Source organism: Marmota marmota, unplaced genomic scaffold, assembly GCF_001458135.2.
Source record: "Marmota marmota marmota unplaced genomic scaffold, marMar, whole genome shotgun sequence".
In the NCBI taxonomy this organism is placed as follows: Eukaryota; Metazoa; Chordata; class Mammalia; order Rodentia; family Sciuridae; genus Marmota; species Marmota marmota.
In genome coordinates this window covers 11,059,530-11,078,354 of record NW_026000082.1, presented here as the reverse complement: position 1 = coordinate 11,078,354, position 18,825 = coordinate 11,059,530, and the positions used below count along the sequence as shown (strand labels likewise).

Genomic DNA, 18,825 nt, shown 5'->3' with positions numbered 1-18,825 from the left:
GGAAACACTAGCGAGGTGGGCCAACAGAACTCGGAGTCTGGCATCTCTGGCAGGGCGCAGGGTGAGAGGCAGAGACGGGACAACTCCGAGCGCAGGCCCAGCTTTCAGCCCAATTAGGATTTGGGATTGTCTTTTACTCCCTATGAGCGTAAAGTGACGCTGTTTGGGGAGGGCGAGGCCGAAACCTGATCCTCCAGTCTCAGGGCTCCGTTAATGTTTAATCAGATAGGATCGTCCGATGGGGCTCCGGTGGCGTGATCTCCTGGACCGGGGCGTCAAGCACCCACACCCCAGAAAGTTTCCTCCCCGACGTCGAGGCACCCGTGGCTTCAGGCAGTCTCAACGCCACTCCCCTCTGGGTCCAAGCCTGTGGGAGGGATCCCTGCAGCCAGACTCCGACTGCCCGGGCGGGAAGTGACAGCCGCGAGCCCCAGCACTCTTGGCGCGCAGCTGGGTCCTGAGCTCCCGCTCACTCACGTCCTTCCTCCTTCCAAGAAGAGGATGCGGTCTCTTGGGTCTCCAGCAGTTGGAACGCAAATCGCCCTGATGCGCACCAGCAGCTCTACGCGGCCACGGTGGCCGCTGCCATCGCTGGTACTGCTGCTACTGCTCCTGGGCCCCGCGAACGCCCACGCCCAGGAGGACGAGGACGGCGACTATGAGGAGCTGGTACTCGCCTTTCCCTCGGAGGAGGACGGCCCCGCCGAATCGGCCCCGCACATGGCCACTTTCCACCGTTGCGCCAAGGTGCGGGCGCTGGGGTGGGAGGCGGTGGCGAACTTGCCACCGGGACCTGTGGGGATGCCGCTTCTTCTCCTGCTCAGTTTCCCAGTGTAAGGGAGGGGCTGGAGTGAAGGTCTCAGAGAGTCTTCTGCTGGTCCTGTGATGGCTTGGCGCGGTCTGGGGAGGACAGGCTAGGTAGTTGGCGAAAGAGCACTGGCAGCGCTTGGGAACGCGCTGGAGCGTGCGGCTGCACGTTGCGGTGGAAGGGTAGCGTGGATGCGGGGGACTGTCAGCCACGAGGTCGGCCGTGCAGCTCCAAGAGGTGAAGGAGTCAACACCGCAGCGCGCTTAGAATGGCCCGGGGTGCAGAGGAAGCAGGCTTATTCCTGTGCGTTCTGACTTGGTTCTGGGAGTCTCCCCAGAGGAGAGTGTTGAGGGTACTGGGGAGAGGGCATCATTTATATAGGGGTGGAGGATGGGGGCGGGAGGCAAGTCCTTGGTGCCTTAGAAGTCCAACTGAGGCACATTTTTTCAGCTAAAGAAAAGAACAAATTGAAGAGGAACTGGTCGCATTATTCTCGAGGTTGACGGGATCTTTGGTAGGAGGAAGGGCTTTCAGTACTGGGGACCTCGGCGGCTGGTGCGCCAGGCAGCCAGGACCCTGGAGCTGAGTCCTGCAGGCAGATGCGGGTCTCCTAGGGTGGGCGTGGCAGGTTCCTGAACTTTTGCTTGCCCTTGGCCTGTTTTGTAGGAAGCTCCTGCCTAGGGTGGGGCTGTTATAACCTTTCGAGGGTTCGGCTGAAGTAATGTTACCTGAGCTTTGAATCAGACGTGGGGTTATCCTTGGCTGCTTCTCTCTAGCTGTATGGAGCTTGGCAAAGTGCTTAAACTTGAGCCTCTATTAAAGGGGAAATGACAATCCTTTCTGAAAGGGATGAAGGGAAAGGAATTCTGGTGACCCCTGAATGACTCCTGGATCTTAGAACCAGAAGCAGTTACTTGATGCAGGTAGTTATGTCCCTGGTTGCAGTGTGACCTGGCCACACCCTCCATGCACAGCTGGGTTGGTGGGTGGTGGGCAAATGAGGATTCTGTGCTCAAAGCTGCCTGGCCTGCTCTTCTGTGTGCTGGCATAGTGTCTGGCCTTCATTCAGTTCCCAGCACCCTCTTCTTTCCCCCTGATCCTTTCACCTGTAGAGAATATCCTGAGGCTGTGGTCTCTCCTACCCCCAAATAACTGTTCTGGCAGGAGTGAGTACCCCATCTTGGGAGGCCAGTGAAAGGAGGCTGGACAACCACCTGGCCACATGCTTGAGGCTGTTTCTTTCCTGGGGGAAGTTTGGAAAAGCTACTTTGTGAAGTTCACTTTTTCTTCCATGCAATGAATATTTCATGGGAATAGAATTTAAAATGAAAATGCTTTTGGCAGACAAAAGGATTTTAGGCCTATCCTTTATTTTCATCCTGAGAAACCGAGGCCCAGAATGGAGGTGCACCAACTCCCTGGTGCGTTGGAATGAGGCTTCCGAGAAATCTTGTTGAACTGTGCAGAGCGTCCTCCTGATTCACAACATTTTCATTTAGTGGCGAGCACCTTACATGGGTCTCTGACCATAAACAGGAGCTCAACAATGAAGGTGGCAGGAGAATTTTACTCTAAGGGAGGGAGCCGCATCAACAAGGTCCAGATATGGGAAAGGCAGAAGTGGAGCTTAAGGAAGCAGTAACATCTCCATCTCCTGAAGTATAAAGCATTCTGAAAACAATAGGTATTTTTTTTTTAGATTTAGTTTTATATATTTAGAATTTTTAATTGGCATAGTTATTGTACATATTCATAGGGGTACAATGTGATATGTGGGTACTCGTAGGTAAAGTGCAATGATCAAACATTTAGCATTTATTTGTGGTGAAAAAATTCCAGATCCTCTCTTCTAGCTATTTTGAGATATGCCATTTATTATTGTTAACTAGAGTCACATAGCTTCAAAACTTTTTAAAGGTCCCTTGGATGTCCCATTTGCTTTATTTTCAGAAAAGTGTTCCCCACGGGCCTCGCTACTGGAGCATCCTGAGCCGTCTCTCCTCCTGTCCGTCCTGCTCTTTGCTTCCTCCCCAGGTTTTACTTCCAAAGCTGGTTGATCTTAGCTGTGACATTGTCATTTATCTCCTGCCACCTCACTTTTAAAAAAAATCTTTCCTTTGACAGACTTTCTGGGTTCTTTTCTGCCTTTCATCTCTGAAAGCAAAAGGCATTTTGCAATCTATTCAGTGGTACATCCTAGCCTGAACCTGACACGAGATTATTCATGATCTTTGTTGATTCCACTTGTGCACAGATGCTACATTTGACTGTATAGAAGAAGGTGCAGACTCCTCGAAGCTGGCTCCCTGGTTACCCATTACTGACTTTTAAATCCAAATGAATTCTGATTCTTGAGACCCTTCTGGTCCTAAAACTTTGAATGAAGGGCTGTGGACTCTCCTCTGCTAGAGTGCATAGACAGAGATGCAGGCGGCAGGCTGCAGAGGTACGTTGAGACAGAGTGGCCAGGGAGGACATGGAGACTGAACTTTATTCATCAGTCTGTGGTGAACCATGGAAGCTTGCAGGTGTGTCTGCTTGAGACAAGTTATATCCGGCAAGATCAAGACCAAACAAATCTCTGACATTCTGCAGCCTTCTGCCTGCATTATACAAACTTCTTTCTTGGCCTTGACAGCAGGCCTGTTCCATAGGTATTGTGGTTCTTGTAATACAGAGGAGACATTGGAGGCTCAGAAAGGTTGAGTGACTTGCTCATGGCCACACAGCCAGTAAACCTTGGAGATGGGATTCAGGTCCACATTTTTCTGGCTCCAAAGCCCGTGGATATTCTCTTTTGCACTGCCTCTGAAGGGGAGTCATGGAGGTACTAGGATGGGGAGGAAGTGATTTTTTTCTGACAGGGGTACTAGGGAGGGAGTGTGACTGGGAAGGCTTCTGGGAGTGGCTGGCCTTTGGGCAGGGCTACCAGGAATGACCAGGCCTGGGTTGTCCCTAGAGAGGTTACAGAAGAGACTTTGTTGTTGAGTGTACCCCACAGTTCCCCTTTGTGCCTGACAAACTCTGAAGTGTATAAACTATGATAATGCTAAGAGTTGGCTTGTATGTGGGTTTTGCTTTTCAGTCCTAATTTGGTAAATTCTGTTTATAGTTTACTACACTCCATTGTGATTCTTTTGTCATAATCCTAATTTGTAAACAGAGGGGGATAAGGTTAGGGCAGGGCTTGTTGGTATTTTTTTTTTTAACTGGTGCTTTATAGATGAATGGAATTATGGCATTTGCTAGTAAATGGATGGAACTGGAGAATGTCATGCTAAATGAATTAAGCCAGACTCAGAAAATCAAGGGTTGAATGAAACCTTTTTGGCTAGAGCAAAATGAGGGGGGGGAAGGGAGTGGGGCTCTGATAGCATAAAGATAAAGGGTAGCTCAGTCGAGCAGAAGGAGATTTTGGGGATTTTAATGTTATTAACGTTACCCTTCCTTGCTTGGGGCCAGGATGCCTGGAGGTTGCCGGGCACCTATGTGGTGGTGCTGGGGGAGGAAAGCCACCGATGGCAGACAGAGCGTGTGGCCCGACGTCTGCAGGCCCAGGCCGCCCGCCGGGGCTACCTCACTAAGGTCCTGCATCTCTTCCACGACCTCTTTCCCGGCTTCCTGGTGAAGATGAGCAGTGACCTGCTGGACCTGGTGAGTCACCCTCTCTGGGCATGGCACTTTCTGAAGGGGCTGGATGCCACTTGCATGTTGAGCATCGACATTAGTGTGCCCATTGCTAAAAATCGGGGGGAGACACAAGTAATTACTGAGTATATACCAAGTGTACCACTGGTACCAAGCCCCATGATTGCTGGCTCAATGGGTAGATGCCTTAGAAGCCTGGCCATCCCCAGTCCATCTGAATTTGAAATGAGGATTCCAAGGCTCATAAAGGACCACGCAGATAGCTAGGAGTTGGCTTCTATGTGGGTTAGCTGGTGTCTAACCTGGCAGTCTGCTGGCTGGAGGCCTTTGTGCTGAAGTATCTACTACTTGTCCCCTATAGGGACAAGGCCCTGGGACATTTGCTGGAGCCTCAACCATTTCATAAAAGCATACAAAAGGGGACTGGGGTTGTGGCTCAGAGCACTTGCCTGGCATGTGTGAGGTCCTGGGTTCAATCCTCAGATAAATAAATAAATAAAGTAAGAACTCCATTGGCAACTAAAAAATATTTTTTAAAAAGCATATAAAAGGGCTTGTATAAAATGACATGGGGATAGGTTTGATCAGGTGGTGCTGGCCAAATGGCTCTGAAGCAGAGTCCCCTGACCTTTGTCTTCTGCAGGCCCTGAGGTTGCCCCATGTTGAGTACATCGAGGAAGATTCCTCTGTGTTTGCCCAGAGCATCCCGTGGAACCTGGAGCGGATCATCCCTGCACACTACCAGGCCACGGAACCAAGAGCCCCCCGTAAGACCCCCGTTGTGCCTGGCCCTCCGCACCCTGTGCGAATGCCCTTGCTCTGTTGTGGTCTCTCTTCTTCTCAGAGGCTTGGGACTCAGCATACTCTGCTGATCTCTTCTGCTCTGGTTCCAATAGCTCCCTCTTGCTTTCTCTTCCTCCACCCAGAATGCAGGTGTTTTTCCTTAAGCGATGCTATCTCACCTTCTAGAAGCTCTTGTTCACCTCTCCTCTCCAAGGCTACACTTGTCTTGGGAAAGGCTACATCTGACCATGACTCATGGTGTCTGAATGCCCAGCCCTGCAGACAGGATCAGACCTCTGAGTGGGACAGACATGGCCCCGTCTGGACTGCCCCCACCTAGCTCTCGGTCTCCTCACCTGCCCATCCTGCCTTCAGCTCCATTAGACTGTCTGGGTCTCCCTGTGTGGGCCATGCCACATCCCCTGCAGGTCTTGCAGCCATGCTTCCTTCTGCCTGGTGCAGCCTGCCTATGAAGGGCGAGGAGGAGAGGCCAAGAAGAATGGCCTGGGTCGTGACAGGGCCCCATGGGGGACACTGAGTTGGGGAAGGCTGTAAATGCACCTGCTTAGGGGAGGAGATCAGTTCTAGTTGGACCTTGTTGAGTTTGAGGTGCCCATGGCCTGAGGTTGAGCTCTGTGGAGAGTCGGTACAACACGGAGTGAGGCCTCAGATCTCGGGGTGCGCACAGCTTCCACCCCTTCTCTGATAATTGCAGGTCTTTGGGAGCTGTTTCCCTCTCTGAGCCTCTTTTTCCTGATCTGTAAAATGGGCACAGTAACCTGTCCCTGTCCTCCTCTCAGGGTTGTTGTGAGGCTCCAGTGAGGTGAAGCATGTACCAATGCTTTGGGAACTGAAAGGTGCAGTGGCTTCTGAGTTGCTGTCCTTGTGACAGGTCAGGGGTTGTGCACAAGGTAGAGGGTGAGGAGATGGAGCACCTGACATGGGTGGCCGCTGCAGAGGTGGGGGCCTGGTCTGGGCAGACTGTAGCGGAAAGTGCCAGGTTGGTTTTGCAGGAGGAGCTGCCTGCCACCCAGGTGCACCTCTCCAGGTGAGTCCTAAGGCCCCCGGGATCCCAGGTCCACACCCAAGAGCCAGAGGGCAGAGAGGCCCCAGCCAAGCAGGAATGAGGGAAAGCTGTGCTCCTGAATAAGCTTCAAAGGATGCTGTCTCCAAATACCACAAACTAGAGGCATAGATGAGAGAGGTTTCTTCTCTACAGTCTCCTCCTGCCACAGGGTACAGTGGACAGTAGCATAGAGGATGGAGAGATGACAGCTGGGGCAAGCCCAGCTCTGGCAGTGTGGTATTGTATGGTGGGAAGACAGAGGAGGGGGGCTGACCTTGATTGAAATTAGTGTGGGATCTCAGAGAAGCCACTGAGATGCTCTGACACAGACTGAATGATACACACACTCAGAGCCTGTGAATGTGACCTTATTTGGAATAAAGGTCTAAGTAGATGTAATTAAGGATATTGAGATGAGATCATCCTGGACTGTCCAGAAATTTCTCAATCCAGTGCCTTTCCTTGTAAAAAAGGCAGAAGGACAGTTGAGACATACAGAAGAGGAGGCCGTGTGGAGTGATGGCAGAGATTGGAGGGATGTGACCACAAGCCAAGGAATGCTAGTAGCCACTAGGAATTGGAAGAGGCTCCCTATTGCCTTTGCAGGGAGTATGGCCTGGTCAACCCCTTGGTCTTGAACTTCTGGCCTCTGTATCTGTGACAGAGTGTCTATTGTAAGCCACTGGGTTTGGGGTAATTTGTTACAGCAGCTCTACATAACTAATACACATTTTGGTCCTGTCATGAGATGTGACATCATGTCACATTGAAAATGAAGCATTTTCAGTGGGTCACCATGGCAGCCTTAGAAGAAGGTTGTAACAGAGAATGCACAGACCTGGTGCCAAGAGGCCCAGATTCATGCAGCCTCTCCCAACCTCCGTTTCCTCAGTGACATGAGCTGGCCAGCTCAGGTGGACCTGATTTTCTTCTTGAACTCTTCAACTGGATCAGTGGCCTTTCAAAGGCTATAAATATGGGCTTGGTTTATTTACACTATCATATTTATTGTGTTTTGAATGCCCTTTTTGTTAGTGTTATGGAGTCAGAGACCTTGGTTCACTTCCTGTCTCTGTCATTTGCCAGCTACTTGGCCTTGGACAGTTCTATGCCTTTCTATGCCTTACTGTATCCGTCTTATAAAATAAAGACTTAACAGCACATAGCCTGAATTTTTGTAAGGTTAAACGAATTTATGTATTCACAGTGCTTACAGCAGGACTTGGGATGTGGTAGACAGTTTGTGTGCAGTAGTTATAACATTGACCTCATGGGTATCCTCTCCCACAAACGCTGCCTTGGAAAGATGGAGGTGGCCTGGTGGAGGTTTATCTCTTGGACACCAGCATCCAGAGCAGCCACCGGGAAATCGAGGGCAGGGTCACTGTCACCGACTTTGAGAATGTACCTGAGGAGGATGGGACACGCTTCCACAGACAGGTGAGCATGACCCTCAGGTGGGAAGGCTGCCCCCATCTCTCACTCCCCTCCTGGAGCTGGTGGGGACCACCCCCTCCCTGGAGCATTGTGTCTGTATAACCCAGCAGCCACTGTCCCTTCTTTACTGTTGGGTGTGGGGAGAGGGTGTCAGTCTATCCACCCACCACGGATGTATCATGGGCTGGGTGGGCTTTCTCACGTGGTCCTTGTGTTGGTTGAGCAGGCTAGCAAGTGCGACAGCCACGGCACTCACCTGGCAGGGGTGGTCAGCGGCCGGGATGCTGGTGTGGCCAAGGGCGCCAACCTGCGCAGCCTGCGTGTGCTCAACTGCCAGGGGAGGGGCACTGTCAGCAGCACCCTCATAGGTGAGTGGCAGCCCTTGACAGCACTGGTCTCTCTCCATCTGGACCTGGTGTGGGAGGGGGTAGGTTAAGCCGGAGAGCACTAATTTCCCTGACTGAGAAGGCTGAGGCCACCTCCGCCATGGGGGTCCAGAGTGTTAGAGAGGGCAGGGCCCCGAGGCCACAAGTGCAAATGGAGGTCACTGAGGTCAAGAGGGCAGAGGCTCTGCCAAGCGGGTGCTCTTCCCACGATTCCTCACTGTCTGCCTTTCCAACTCCTGTGAAATTGGAGTTGTCACTTTATCTTGGATTCAGATGAACCCTGAGGTAATCAAAACAAGCTTTCTCCATCTTCCGCTTGCTTCCCTCACTGGCTTCCATGACTGACTAGGCAGGCCCGGCAGGTCACCCTGGCCAGGCAGACTTGGTGGAGGAAATGACAGGGCCTTTTCCAGACTCTGGCAGCTTCCTTCATCCAGTCCACCTGGTGGCATCTAGGACATCTAGCCGAGAGCTAACACTCTAAGCCCCTGCCCCAAGCCTTCATGACTGACCCCCTGAGCCTGGGGGGCTCTGGCTCTCCATTATCCTGTTGAGCCCACATACTGAGCAAAGGACTTCATATAGCAGGCCCCGAGACTGGCATGTGACACCTGTTAAACCATTTGTCCAACCCGCCAGAGACGGGTGCCTTGCTCGGGTGACACAGCTAGAGTCCGTGATCTCACTGGAGAAAGGGCTGGCTCTGGGCAGTGGCTTGACCCCCACTGGCTCTCAGCTGGCAGAGGGAGCCCCAGCCTGTTTGAGAGGCTGTGTGGCTCAGGAGCCTGTCTGTGCCTATGAGCTCTGCCCTCCTTCCAGAGACCTCACTCAGTCTTTTCTGACCGTCTTCTAACAAATTGGAGGGGGTCTTCCTATAGGCTGGCGGTCATCTGCTCAAAGTAAACAAATAAATGGCTTAGATGTCAGTCATATAAAAAAACTGCCTTCACAGCAGCATTTAGACTGGAGCGTGATCAAACTCAGGATCAAACTTTGTGCCAAACTCAGGGCACAAAGGTGACACAAAATGAAACATCATCCTGTGCCCCTGTGGGAAGGAGGTGCAGGGGGCAAGCACAGCTCCCCGGGAGGTGACTGGGCTTTGTTCTCTCAGGCCTGGAGTTTATTCGGAAAAGCCAGCTGGCCCAGCCCGTGGGACCGCTGGTGGTGCTGCTGCCCCTAGTGGGTGGCTACAGCCGGGTCCTCAATGCTGCCTGCCGGCACCTGGCAAGGACTGGAGCGGTGCTGGTGGCGGCTGCGGGCAACTTCCGGGACGACGCCTGCCTTTACTCCCCAGCCTCAGCTCCAGAGGTAGGTGCCAATGCGGCTGCCCCCCAGGAAGGAGGGGAAGCAGGCAGGCCCCGGGGTTTCACGTGGGGTGTTGCTGGAGGCTGAGCTGCTGCAGCTTTGGAGGAAGTTGTCAGCCCCTGAGTGCAGAAGCCAGGGAGGGGGCTGCGCCTCTGCTGTGCCAGAGTCTGGAAGGAGCAGCACCCCAACTCTCCCTCCCCATGTAGCCACACCCCCTGTCCTCTCCTGGCCATTTTCTGCCTGAAAGTTTTCTGAATGCCCTGCCCCTTTCCTCCTCCCAAGGGCCTGGGGCTCCTCTCTTCTTCCCTGGGGTGGACAGAATGGCTTCCTCAGGCTTCTCCCACCTTCCCCTGCTTTCCCTCCCAGGCTACCCTATGAGGGCCCTGGGGCTCCACCTAAAGCACAAGCCAACCCACCCCTTTCTCCTGTCCAGCACCCCCAAGGCCTCCCCACTGGCCATGCCTCCCCAAAGCCCCTGCCCCAAGCCTTCATGACTGACCCCCTTTGCAAGGCTAATGAGATTGGGAGCCATGGAAGGTCCAAAGCCACTCATGTGAGGAATGTCCTGAGCCCTGCTGTGTGTCTGTTGCTGTTACAGGCCTGTTCCAGGCAGGGGGGCATGTGAACACTTCTGCTCCTCTGGAGGAGCTGACAGTGTTGGGGGGGCACCTTGTCCTTCATCTGAGTAGCACTTGCAGGACACCCACCATGTGTCAGGCTGTCTGGGTGCTGGGGATACCAAAGGAAAGGACTCTTGTTCCACTTGGGGGGCTTCATGGTCTAGCATGGGGCCTGGGGGGTGGTGCAGGTATAGTCCTGGTAGTATGACCTGGGCCTTCTCTAGCCCAGCAGAGCCTTCCCCAGGTGCTGAATTCAAAATTGCCTAAAACCCAGCACAGTATCTCCGCCTTACTGCGCTGGATTTCCCCATAAGGTTTATAATTGCCGAAGGGCATGGGGTGGTTTCCTGTTTACCGTCCGTCTCCCCACCAGGATGAAAGTTCCACAGAGGCATCAGGAATGATGCTGGGCATATGGTTGACTCTTTTCTCTTTCACCCAACTCCTCATCTTTCCAGGTCATCACAGTTGGGGCCACCAATGCCCAGGACCAGCCAATGACCCTGGGGACCTTGGGGACCAACTTTGGCCGCTGCGTGGACCTCTTTGCCCCGGGAGAGGACATTATTGGTGCCTCCAGTGACTGTAGCACTTGCTTTGTGTCACAGAGTGGGACATCACAGGCTGCTGCCCATGTGGCTGGTGAGTCACCCCCTGTCATCCTGGCGACCATGATGCTAACAGCCCCTTGGGCAGGCAGATAGGCTCTGTGCTAGGACCTCTGAGTGCCAGGCTCTGTGTTGGAGGACCAAACACAAGGAAGACCTGAGGGGCCTGTGTTAGTTGGCTTCCTATTACTGTGACAAAACACTTGGGTGATCAACTTAAAGGAGGAAAGTTCTATTTCAACTCATGGTTTCAGGCCATAGTCTTGGCCTCATTTTCTCTGGGTCTTTGGTGAGGCAGAACATCCTGGTGGAGAGTGTGTGGTGGAATAAGTTGCTCATAGTGACTGGAGAGAGACAAGAAGAGGCCAGGGTTCCAATATCCCCTTTAAGGTCATGCGCCCAGTGACTTATTTCCACTAGGTCCCCTCTCCTAAAGGTTCCACCACCTTCCAATATTTCCACAGGTTGGAAACCCAACCTTGAACATTTGGGCTTTTGGGGAACATTCCAAGCCTAGTCCAGCATGTTAGTCAGTTTTTCATTGTTGTGACAAACATCTTTAAAAACAAACACAAACAAAAAAACCTTAGAGGAGGAAAGATTTGTTTTTGGTGCATGGTTTCCGAGATTTCAGTTCATGGTTGGCCAGCTCCACTGTCCTGGGCCTGAGGTGAGGCAGGACTTCATGGTAGAAAGGTGTACTGGAGCAAAGCTTCTCAATTCATGGCCACCAGGAAGCAAAGATAGAAGGAGCTGGGGACAAGAGGCACCCTTCCAAGGCATGCTCCCAGTGACTGATTTTCTCCAACCATGCCCTACTGCTTACAGTTTCTATCACCTCGCAAGAGTCCCTTCAGCTACCAATGGATTAATCCACTGATGAGATTAGAGTCCTCTCCACAGCCCCCGCCTCTGAACACTGCTGCATTGGGAGCCAAGCCTTCAATACATGAGCCTTTGGGGGACATTCCAGATACAAACCATAATGACTAGACATGGTAGTGCACAATCTGAAATCCCAGTTACTCAGGAGACTGAGGCTGGAGGATCTCAAGTTCTAGGCCAGCCTGGGCAACTTAGTGAGACCTTATTCCAAAATAAAAAATTTAAAAGAGGGCCAGGAATGGCAGAGTGCTTGCTAGTATGTGCCAAGCCTTGGGTTTGATCCCTAGTTCTACCCACCACCTCCCCCCCAAAAAAAGAAGAAAGAAAGAAAGAAAAAATCCAAACTGTAACAGTGCCCTCAAGAACATTCAGTCTAATAGGTTAGGCAGATGATAAACAAAAGGAACACAAAGTATTCAGAGCTCTGTCAGAGGGAACCCAGAGGAGGCACCTGTACAGCCTGAGGGGTCAGGGAAGGCTTCTTGGAGAAGGAACATTTGATTTATGGTTTCGTGGATGCACAGAAGTTCTCCTGAACATCAATCACCAAGACCCAGCGGCAGACAAGCAGATCATCTGCCTGATTTCACTAAGCCGGGGATTGCATGTGGCTTAACTTCAGGAAGAACAGCTTGGTTGTTTTTGTGTCTGTCTGTGCATGTGCACCCTAGCAGGAGTGCCTGGCTGGGAAGGAAGGCCAGACCACGATATCTCCTCCTCCGCCCCCCCCCACCAGGCATTGTGGCCATGATGCTGACAGCTGAGCCCGAGCTGACCCTGGCCGAGCTGAGGCAGAGACTGATCCGCTTCTCTGCTAAAGATGTCATCAACAAGGCCTGGTTCCCTGAGGACCAGCGGGTACTGACTCCTAACCTGGTGGCTGCACTGCCCCCCAGCACCCATTCAGCAGGTAAGCAAGATGGCAGGATGGGCAGAGTCTGGCCTGGGACTGAGAGGCCTGTGTGACCTTGGCAAGTCTCCCCTCTGTTTGGTGTCTGCAAGGAGGAATGTGCCACCTCGAGAGGGGACTGGACTTGGATAAGGCTTTGCAATATTTTTATAGGGGGCTTTATGGGAGAAGTTCAGTGTGTTCTTTCAGCCCACCCCCCACCTCCGGTGAACTAAAGCTTTTTCTAGCACCCCCTGGTGGATGCTCCTCCATCCCTGAACCACTCCCTCACCCTGGGTCTTGTTGCAGGAGGACAGCTGTACTGCAGGACGGTGTGGTCGGCACACTCAGGGCCCACACGGACAGCCGCAGCCGTGGCCCACTGTGCCCCAGGCGAGGAGCTGCTGGGCTGCTCCAGTTTCTCCAGCAGCGGGAAGCGGCGGGGCGAGCACATTGAGGTGACCTTACCCCTCTGTGTGTGTGTGTCTTCATGGGAAGCAGGGTTCTCACTTCTAGGACCTGATCAGCCCCCAGCCCTAGTGACTGGACCCCAGTCTCCACCTGCTGGTTGAAAAGTGTTGACCAGTGCAGGGGTGGGGGGCTGCTGGTGCACATACCTAGAGGGCTTCCTGGAAGAGTGCAGGACATCCTGTGCCCGCCTGGTGCAGGGGAGGACAGTGACTTCCCTGGACCCAGCATCCTCAGGGCCCTTTTACCCAGAGGGTCCCTGGTTCTGGGAGTTGAGGAATCTCCATCCTGCAAATGGATCGGTGCTGATGCTTCAGGGGGTGACACATGAACTCTTACCACTGTGTTTGGAGGGCAGGGCTGTGCCTGGCTGGGAGGGTGGGGGTCACTAGGCACTTGTGACCCAGGAGATTGGTTGGCTGTGAGTGCTGGTTTAGGGGCCAGGTGGGTTAAGGGAGAGGGGTGGGTCCTTGTGTCAGTGTCTTAGATTTCATGTATCTTCATTTTGAGGTCACAGTCAGTTTCTGGAAGAACTTTATAAAACACACAGCTGTCCATTGGCAGAAGAGCCTGCCTCTGGCAGGAGTGAGCTCCTTGTCCCCAGAGGAGTGGGAACCAGAATGTGTTGAGGACTTCAAGGGCTTGGACTGGGTGCTTGGGTTCGATGCCTTCTGGCCCCAGCATCTGGTGTTTCCCAGGCTATTTGTAAAGTGGGTTCCTGTTTCTGTCTTTGGTCCTCAGACCCGAGGGAGCCGGCATGTCTGTCTGGCCCTTAACTCTTTTGGAGGTGAGGGTGTCTACGCCGTTGCCAGGTGCTGCCTGCTACCCCAGTCCAACTGCAGTGTCCACACAGCTCCTCCAGCCAGGGCGGATAAGGAGACCAGTGTCCACTGCCACCAAGAGGGCCAAGTCCTCACAGGTAGGAGGCGGGGCCCTGCCTTGGGGTGAGGAGGAGTCCCTGTCTCCTGACATGGCCAACCTCTGCATGGTCCTCAGGAGTACGAATGGTCAGACCTCTGGAGCCTGAGTGCTACTTGCAAACTCCCCTTCTGCCACCTTCACAGTGTGACCCCGGCAGGCCACTCTCTCTGTTTCAGCTTTCCTCTGCATAAGAGGGTAGCATCTACCTCCATGGCTGTGATGAGAAGGGTGGCATTTGGAACAGGGGCCTGAAGCTCTGTGTGCCCTTCACCAAGGCAGCCCAGGGCAGCAGGTGCAGGATAGAGCAGGCTCCAGGGCCTGGAATGAACCTGAGAATTGCCGCAGTCTGGCTGGGCACAATCAGGAGCCACTTGTCAAAAGAAACTAACTTTATTTTTAGAACCACACACGCCAAACAAAACAGCCTCTCAGGAAAAACCCTCAGAGCCTCAACTGCCACCACCGGCTTTCCACAAGCCTCTCTCTCCCACTCAAGCTTCTCTCCCCCTCCCACAATCCTCCTGCTCTTGAGGCCGATTGGCTGGGTCACGTGGGCGGAGCCAAAAAAGTCCCCCAATGAGCAGCTCCGTGGTCTGAAAGGGCAGGGAAACAGCCCAATGAGCATCACCGCAGAGGAGCCAATCAGCTAGATGTTGCTGGGGCCGCTGTGAGCCAATCATCAGCCGGCAGCTGGAAGTTTGCTGGGGCCCCTTCGGCTGTGGCTCTCAACAGAGAATTCCACTCTCCTGCTCAATAGTTGGGCAAGTAAATCAACAGCTTTGTGCTAAACTTTTCTCATAAATTGGAGAGGATGGGTGCTATGCACTGAGCCTGATGCTGGGATTTTATACATTCCTGCTGTTGTTATTATGGTTTCTTTTCACATTTTTAATTGGTGCCTTATAGTTGTACATAATGATGGGATTTGTTGTCACACATCATACATGCACACAATGTAGCAATGGAACAATAACAATGCCCTTTATTTATCTCCCTTTGATTTTTAGGAGATCCACCCCTGACTTTCTTTTCCTTCTTCCTCTCTAGATTCCACATATGAGAGAAAACATTCCACCCTTAACCTTCTGAGTTTGACTTATTTCACTTACGATGATGGCCACTAGTTCCTTCCATTTTCCTACAAATGCCATGGTGTCATTTTTCTTTATGGCTGAATAAAACTCCACTGTGTGCATATACATCACATTTTCTTTATCCATTCAGACAATGATGGACACCTAGGCTGGTTCCATAGTTGGGCTCTTGTGAATTGTGCTGCTATAAACATGACTATGCATGGGTCACTATACATGATGGCTTTGATTCTTCAGGGTAAATACTGAGGAGTGGGACAGCTGGGTTGTAGGGTGGTTCCATGCCTAGCCTTTTGGGGAAACTCCATATTGATTTCCATGGAGGTTGTACTAATTTACAGCCCCACCAACAGTGTAAGAGTGTTCCCTTTTCTCCACATCCTGTCCAGCATTTATTATTATTTGTGTTCTTGATGACTGCCATTCTGACTGGTGTGAGATGAAATCTCAGTGTAGTTTTGATTTGCATTTCCCTAATTGTTGATGATGTAGAACATTTTTTCATGTATTTGTTGGCCATTTGTATTTCTTCTTTTGAGAAGTGTCTGTTTAGTTCATTTATTTGTTTATTAATTTGGTTATGTGACCTTTTGGTGAAGTTTTTTGAGTTCTTTGTATATTCTAGATAATTAATCCTCTGTCAGAAGAGTATCCAAGGAAGATTTTCTCCCACTCTGTAGGTTCTCTCTTTGCATTTCTAATTGTTTCCTTTGCTGTGCAGAAGCTTTTTAACTTGATGTCACTTCATTTACTAACTCCTGGCATTATCTCCTGAGCTGTAGGAGATCCTTTGGAGAGGATTGTTGCCTGTGCCTAAACGCTGGAATGTTGGCCCTAAGATTTCTTCGAGGAGTTGTAGTTTCTGATCTAGTTCCTAGGTCTGTGATCCATTATGATTTTTGTGTGGGGTATAAGGGCTTAGTTTCATTCTTCTGCACATGGATAACCAGTTTGCCATTTGTTAAAAAGGCTGGCTTTTCTCCAAGGCATGTTTTTGGCAATTTTGTCAAGGATCAAGATGACTGTAGATGTGTGGGTTTGTCTGTGTATCTTCTCTTCTGTACCATTGGTCTATGTGACTGTTTTTATGACAGTACCATGTAGTTTTTGTCATTATAGCTCTTTGGTATAATTTGAAGTCAGGTATTGTGATGCCTCCAGCATTGCTTTTTGTGGCTTAGAATTGCTTTGGCTCTTTTAGGTCATTTATTCTGCCAAATGAATTTTAGGACTGTTTTTTCAAGTTCTGTGAAGAATGTCATTGGTACTTTGATGGGGATTACATTGAATCTGTATCGTGCTTTTGGTTGTGTGGCCATTTTAACAATATTATTTCTTCCTATTCATGAACATGGAACGTTTCCATCTTCTGAGGTCTTCTTTAATTTCTTCCTTCAATGTTTTGTAGTCTTCATTACAGAGGTGTTTTGTCTCCTTGTTTGGATTTATTTCTAGTTTTTTTTTTTTGAGGTGTTTGGGAATAGAATTATTTTCTTCATTTCTTTCTCAGCAGATTCTTTGTTTATATATAGGAAAGCTATTGATTTTTGTATGTTGATTTTGTAAGTGGCTCCTTTGTCAAATTTGTTAATTAGCTACAGCAGTCTTTTGGTGGAGTTCTTTGAATCTTCTACGTGTAGGATCATATCATTTGCAAAAAGTGATAATTTGACTTCTTTCTTTCCTTTTATAAAATCCATTTTCTTTTTTTTCTCTTGCCTAATTGCTCTGGCTAGAATTTCTAGCACTATATTAAACAGGAGTGGACATCCTGTTAATCCCAGATTTTAAAGGAAATACTTTCAGTTTTTACCCATGTATTATGTTTTAGTTAGCTTTTTCCCTGCTGTGACTAAAAGACCTGACAAGAACAACTGCAGAGTAGGAAAAGTTTATTTGGAGACTCATGGTTTCAGAGGTCTCCATCTATAGAAGGCCTGCTCAATTCCTCAGAGCTCAAGGAGAGGTGGAAAATCATGGTAGGATAGTGGTGGAGGGAAGCAGCTCACATGATGATCAGAAAGCAGAGAGAAAGGCTCCACTTGACAGGTATAAAATATATAACCCAAAGGCACACCCCCAGTGACTCACCTCCTCCAGATACAACCTACCCACTTTCAGTTACCACTCAGTTAATCTGCACTATGGGATTAATTCAATGATTGGGTTAAGACTCTCATAACTTAATCATTTCTCCTCTACACCTTCTTGCATTTTCTCACATAGGAGCTTTTGGGAGATATCTTACATCCAAACCATAACATTCCCCACCTCTGACCCCAAAAGCCCATGACCATCTCACAATGCAAAATACATTTTGTCCATTTCCAAGAGTTCCCATAGTCTGAACAGTTCCAAGATTGCCTAAAAGTTCAAATCCACAGTCTCCTTTGAGACTTGGGACAAGCTTGCATCATGAACTCCTGTATAAATCAAAAGCTACTTACAAGTATCCAATAGATACAGGTACAGAATAAACATTTCCATGCCGAAAAATAGGGGCATAGAAAGAAGGATGGGACCAAAGCAAGACTGAAATCCAGCTGGGAAAACAAGTCCTGTAGCTTCATGTCCAGCATCTGGGACACATGGCATGGAGATGTTCTGTTCAAAGGACTTGCTCCTGCAGCCATGTTGGTTGCAGCCCAAGTGGCTTTTCTGTTGGCTTGTCTCTGGTCAATTTCTGACACTGCTGTACTCTGTCTGGCCTCCCAGGCCTTCCTTTGAAATCTTGATGGAAGCCTCCGTAACCTCCTAACTCCATCATCTTGCATTCCTGCAGAACCAGGACTATGTGGTTGACACCAAGGTCGCTGCCATCTTGAGCCTCCAAGGACACTGGCTGTAGCAGCCTCTGAGTGTCTGGGTAGCTGAGCATGTTGAAAAACTTCCTTGTGCAAGAAGGGTACACCACTGGTCTCTTCCCAAGAGATGTTTTACTTTTATTTCCTTGAGTCTGAGATGGATATGATCTTACCAATTCCTGAAATGCCCTTAAGCCATCTTCCCTGTCATCTCTGGGCAGTCTTTAGTGTTTCTTTAATGGCAGTAATGTCTTTAATAACTGTAACTTCCTAAGCACCAGTTTTGCTCCCTTCTTTCAAATACAAGTTTTTCAAATATTTCTCCTCCTGAATATCACAAAAAACTTGATTTAAAGCTGCAGCAATATCCATGCCACTGCCTGAATGCTATTCTGCATAGATATTTCTTCTGCCAGATTAAGAAGTCCATCACTTTTAAAATCAGCCCCACCCAAAGTTTAAGGTTTATAGGCAAGATGTTTATAGGCAAGATGCAGATAACTTCTCAGCCAGAACATAACAAGCCTTTAGTCCAATTGCTGATAGTGCCCTCCTTTTCCTTTAAAACCTCATGAGCCCTGTCTTCCTATTGGCATGCTGGTCTTCTGAGTTCCCACCACTATCAGCCATTAAGCTCTGCTTAAAACAATCTAAAGCATTTCCAGCTTGCACTGTTACACATCTCAAAATTCCTCCAACCAATTCCAAAAAGCTTCTGAACCACTCGGTCAGTTTAGTTAAAGCAATGACCCCACTCTTGGTACTGATTTCTGTTTTAGTCATCTTTTTTTTTTGTTTTGCTACTGCAACTAAAAGACCAAACCAAACCAGAACAACTTTAGAGTAGGAAAAGTTTATATAAGAGCCCATGGTTTCACAGGTCTCAGTCCATAGACAGCCGACTCCATTCTTTCGGGTCCAAGTGTAAGAGTAAAAGAAATTGAAGTTAAAGTGTAAAAAAAATGGGTATTGTAAAGTTTCTAAGCTGCAAAGCCTGAGTTAAAATGTAAAGGACCAGGTATTGTTAAGTTCCTATGCTACACCCCCAAAACCTGAAATTCCTGTAGCTGTTAAAACAATTCCCGGGACTGCCCAGTAAA

At 50.0% G+C, this 18,825-nt stretch overlaps 1 protein-coding gene across 1 annotated transcript in view; it reads left to right on the top strand.

Moving 5' to 3' along the window:
* The first annotated feature begins 282 nt into the window (after positions 1-282).
* The window catches only part of Pcsk9 (proprotein convertase subtilisin/kexin type 9), a 29,965-nt gene continuing 11,422 nt past the window's right edge, over positions 283-18,825 (top strand). The window contains exons 1-10 of the mRNA XM_015484944.2: positions 283-747; positions 4,271-4,462; positions 5,100-5,223; positions 7,612-7,745; positions 7,969-8,110; positions 9,243-9,439; positions 10,515-10,698; positions 12,286-12,459; positions 12,748-12,896; positions 13,648-13,825. Of these exons, the coding sequence (XP_015340430.1) occupies positions 502-747; positions 4,271-4,462; positions 5,100-5,223; positions 7,612-7,745; positions 7,969-8,110; positions 9,243-9,439; positions 10,515-10,698; positions 12,286-12,459; positions 12,748-12,896; positions 13,648-13,825 (1,720 nt within the window). The 5' untranslated portion in view covers positions 283-501. The remainder of the gene's footprint in view (positions 748-4,270; positions 4,463-5,099; positions 5,224-7,611; positions 7,746-7,968; positions 8,111-9,242; positions 9,440-10,514; positions 10,699-12,285; positions 12,460-12,747; positions 12,897-13,647; positions 13,826-18,825) is intronic.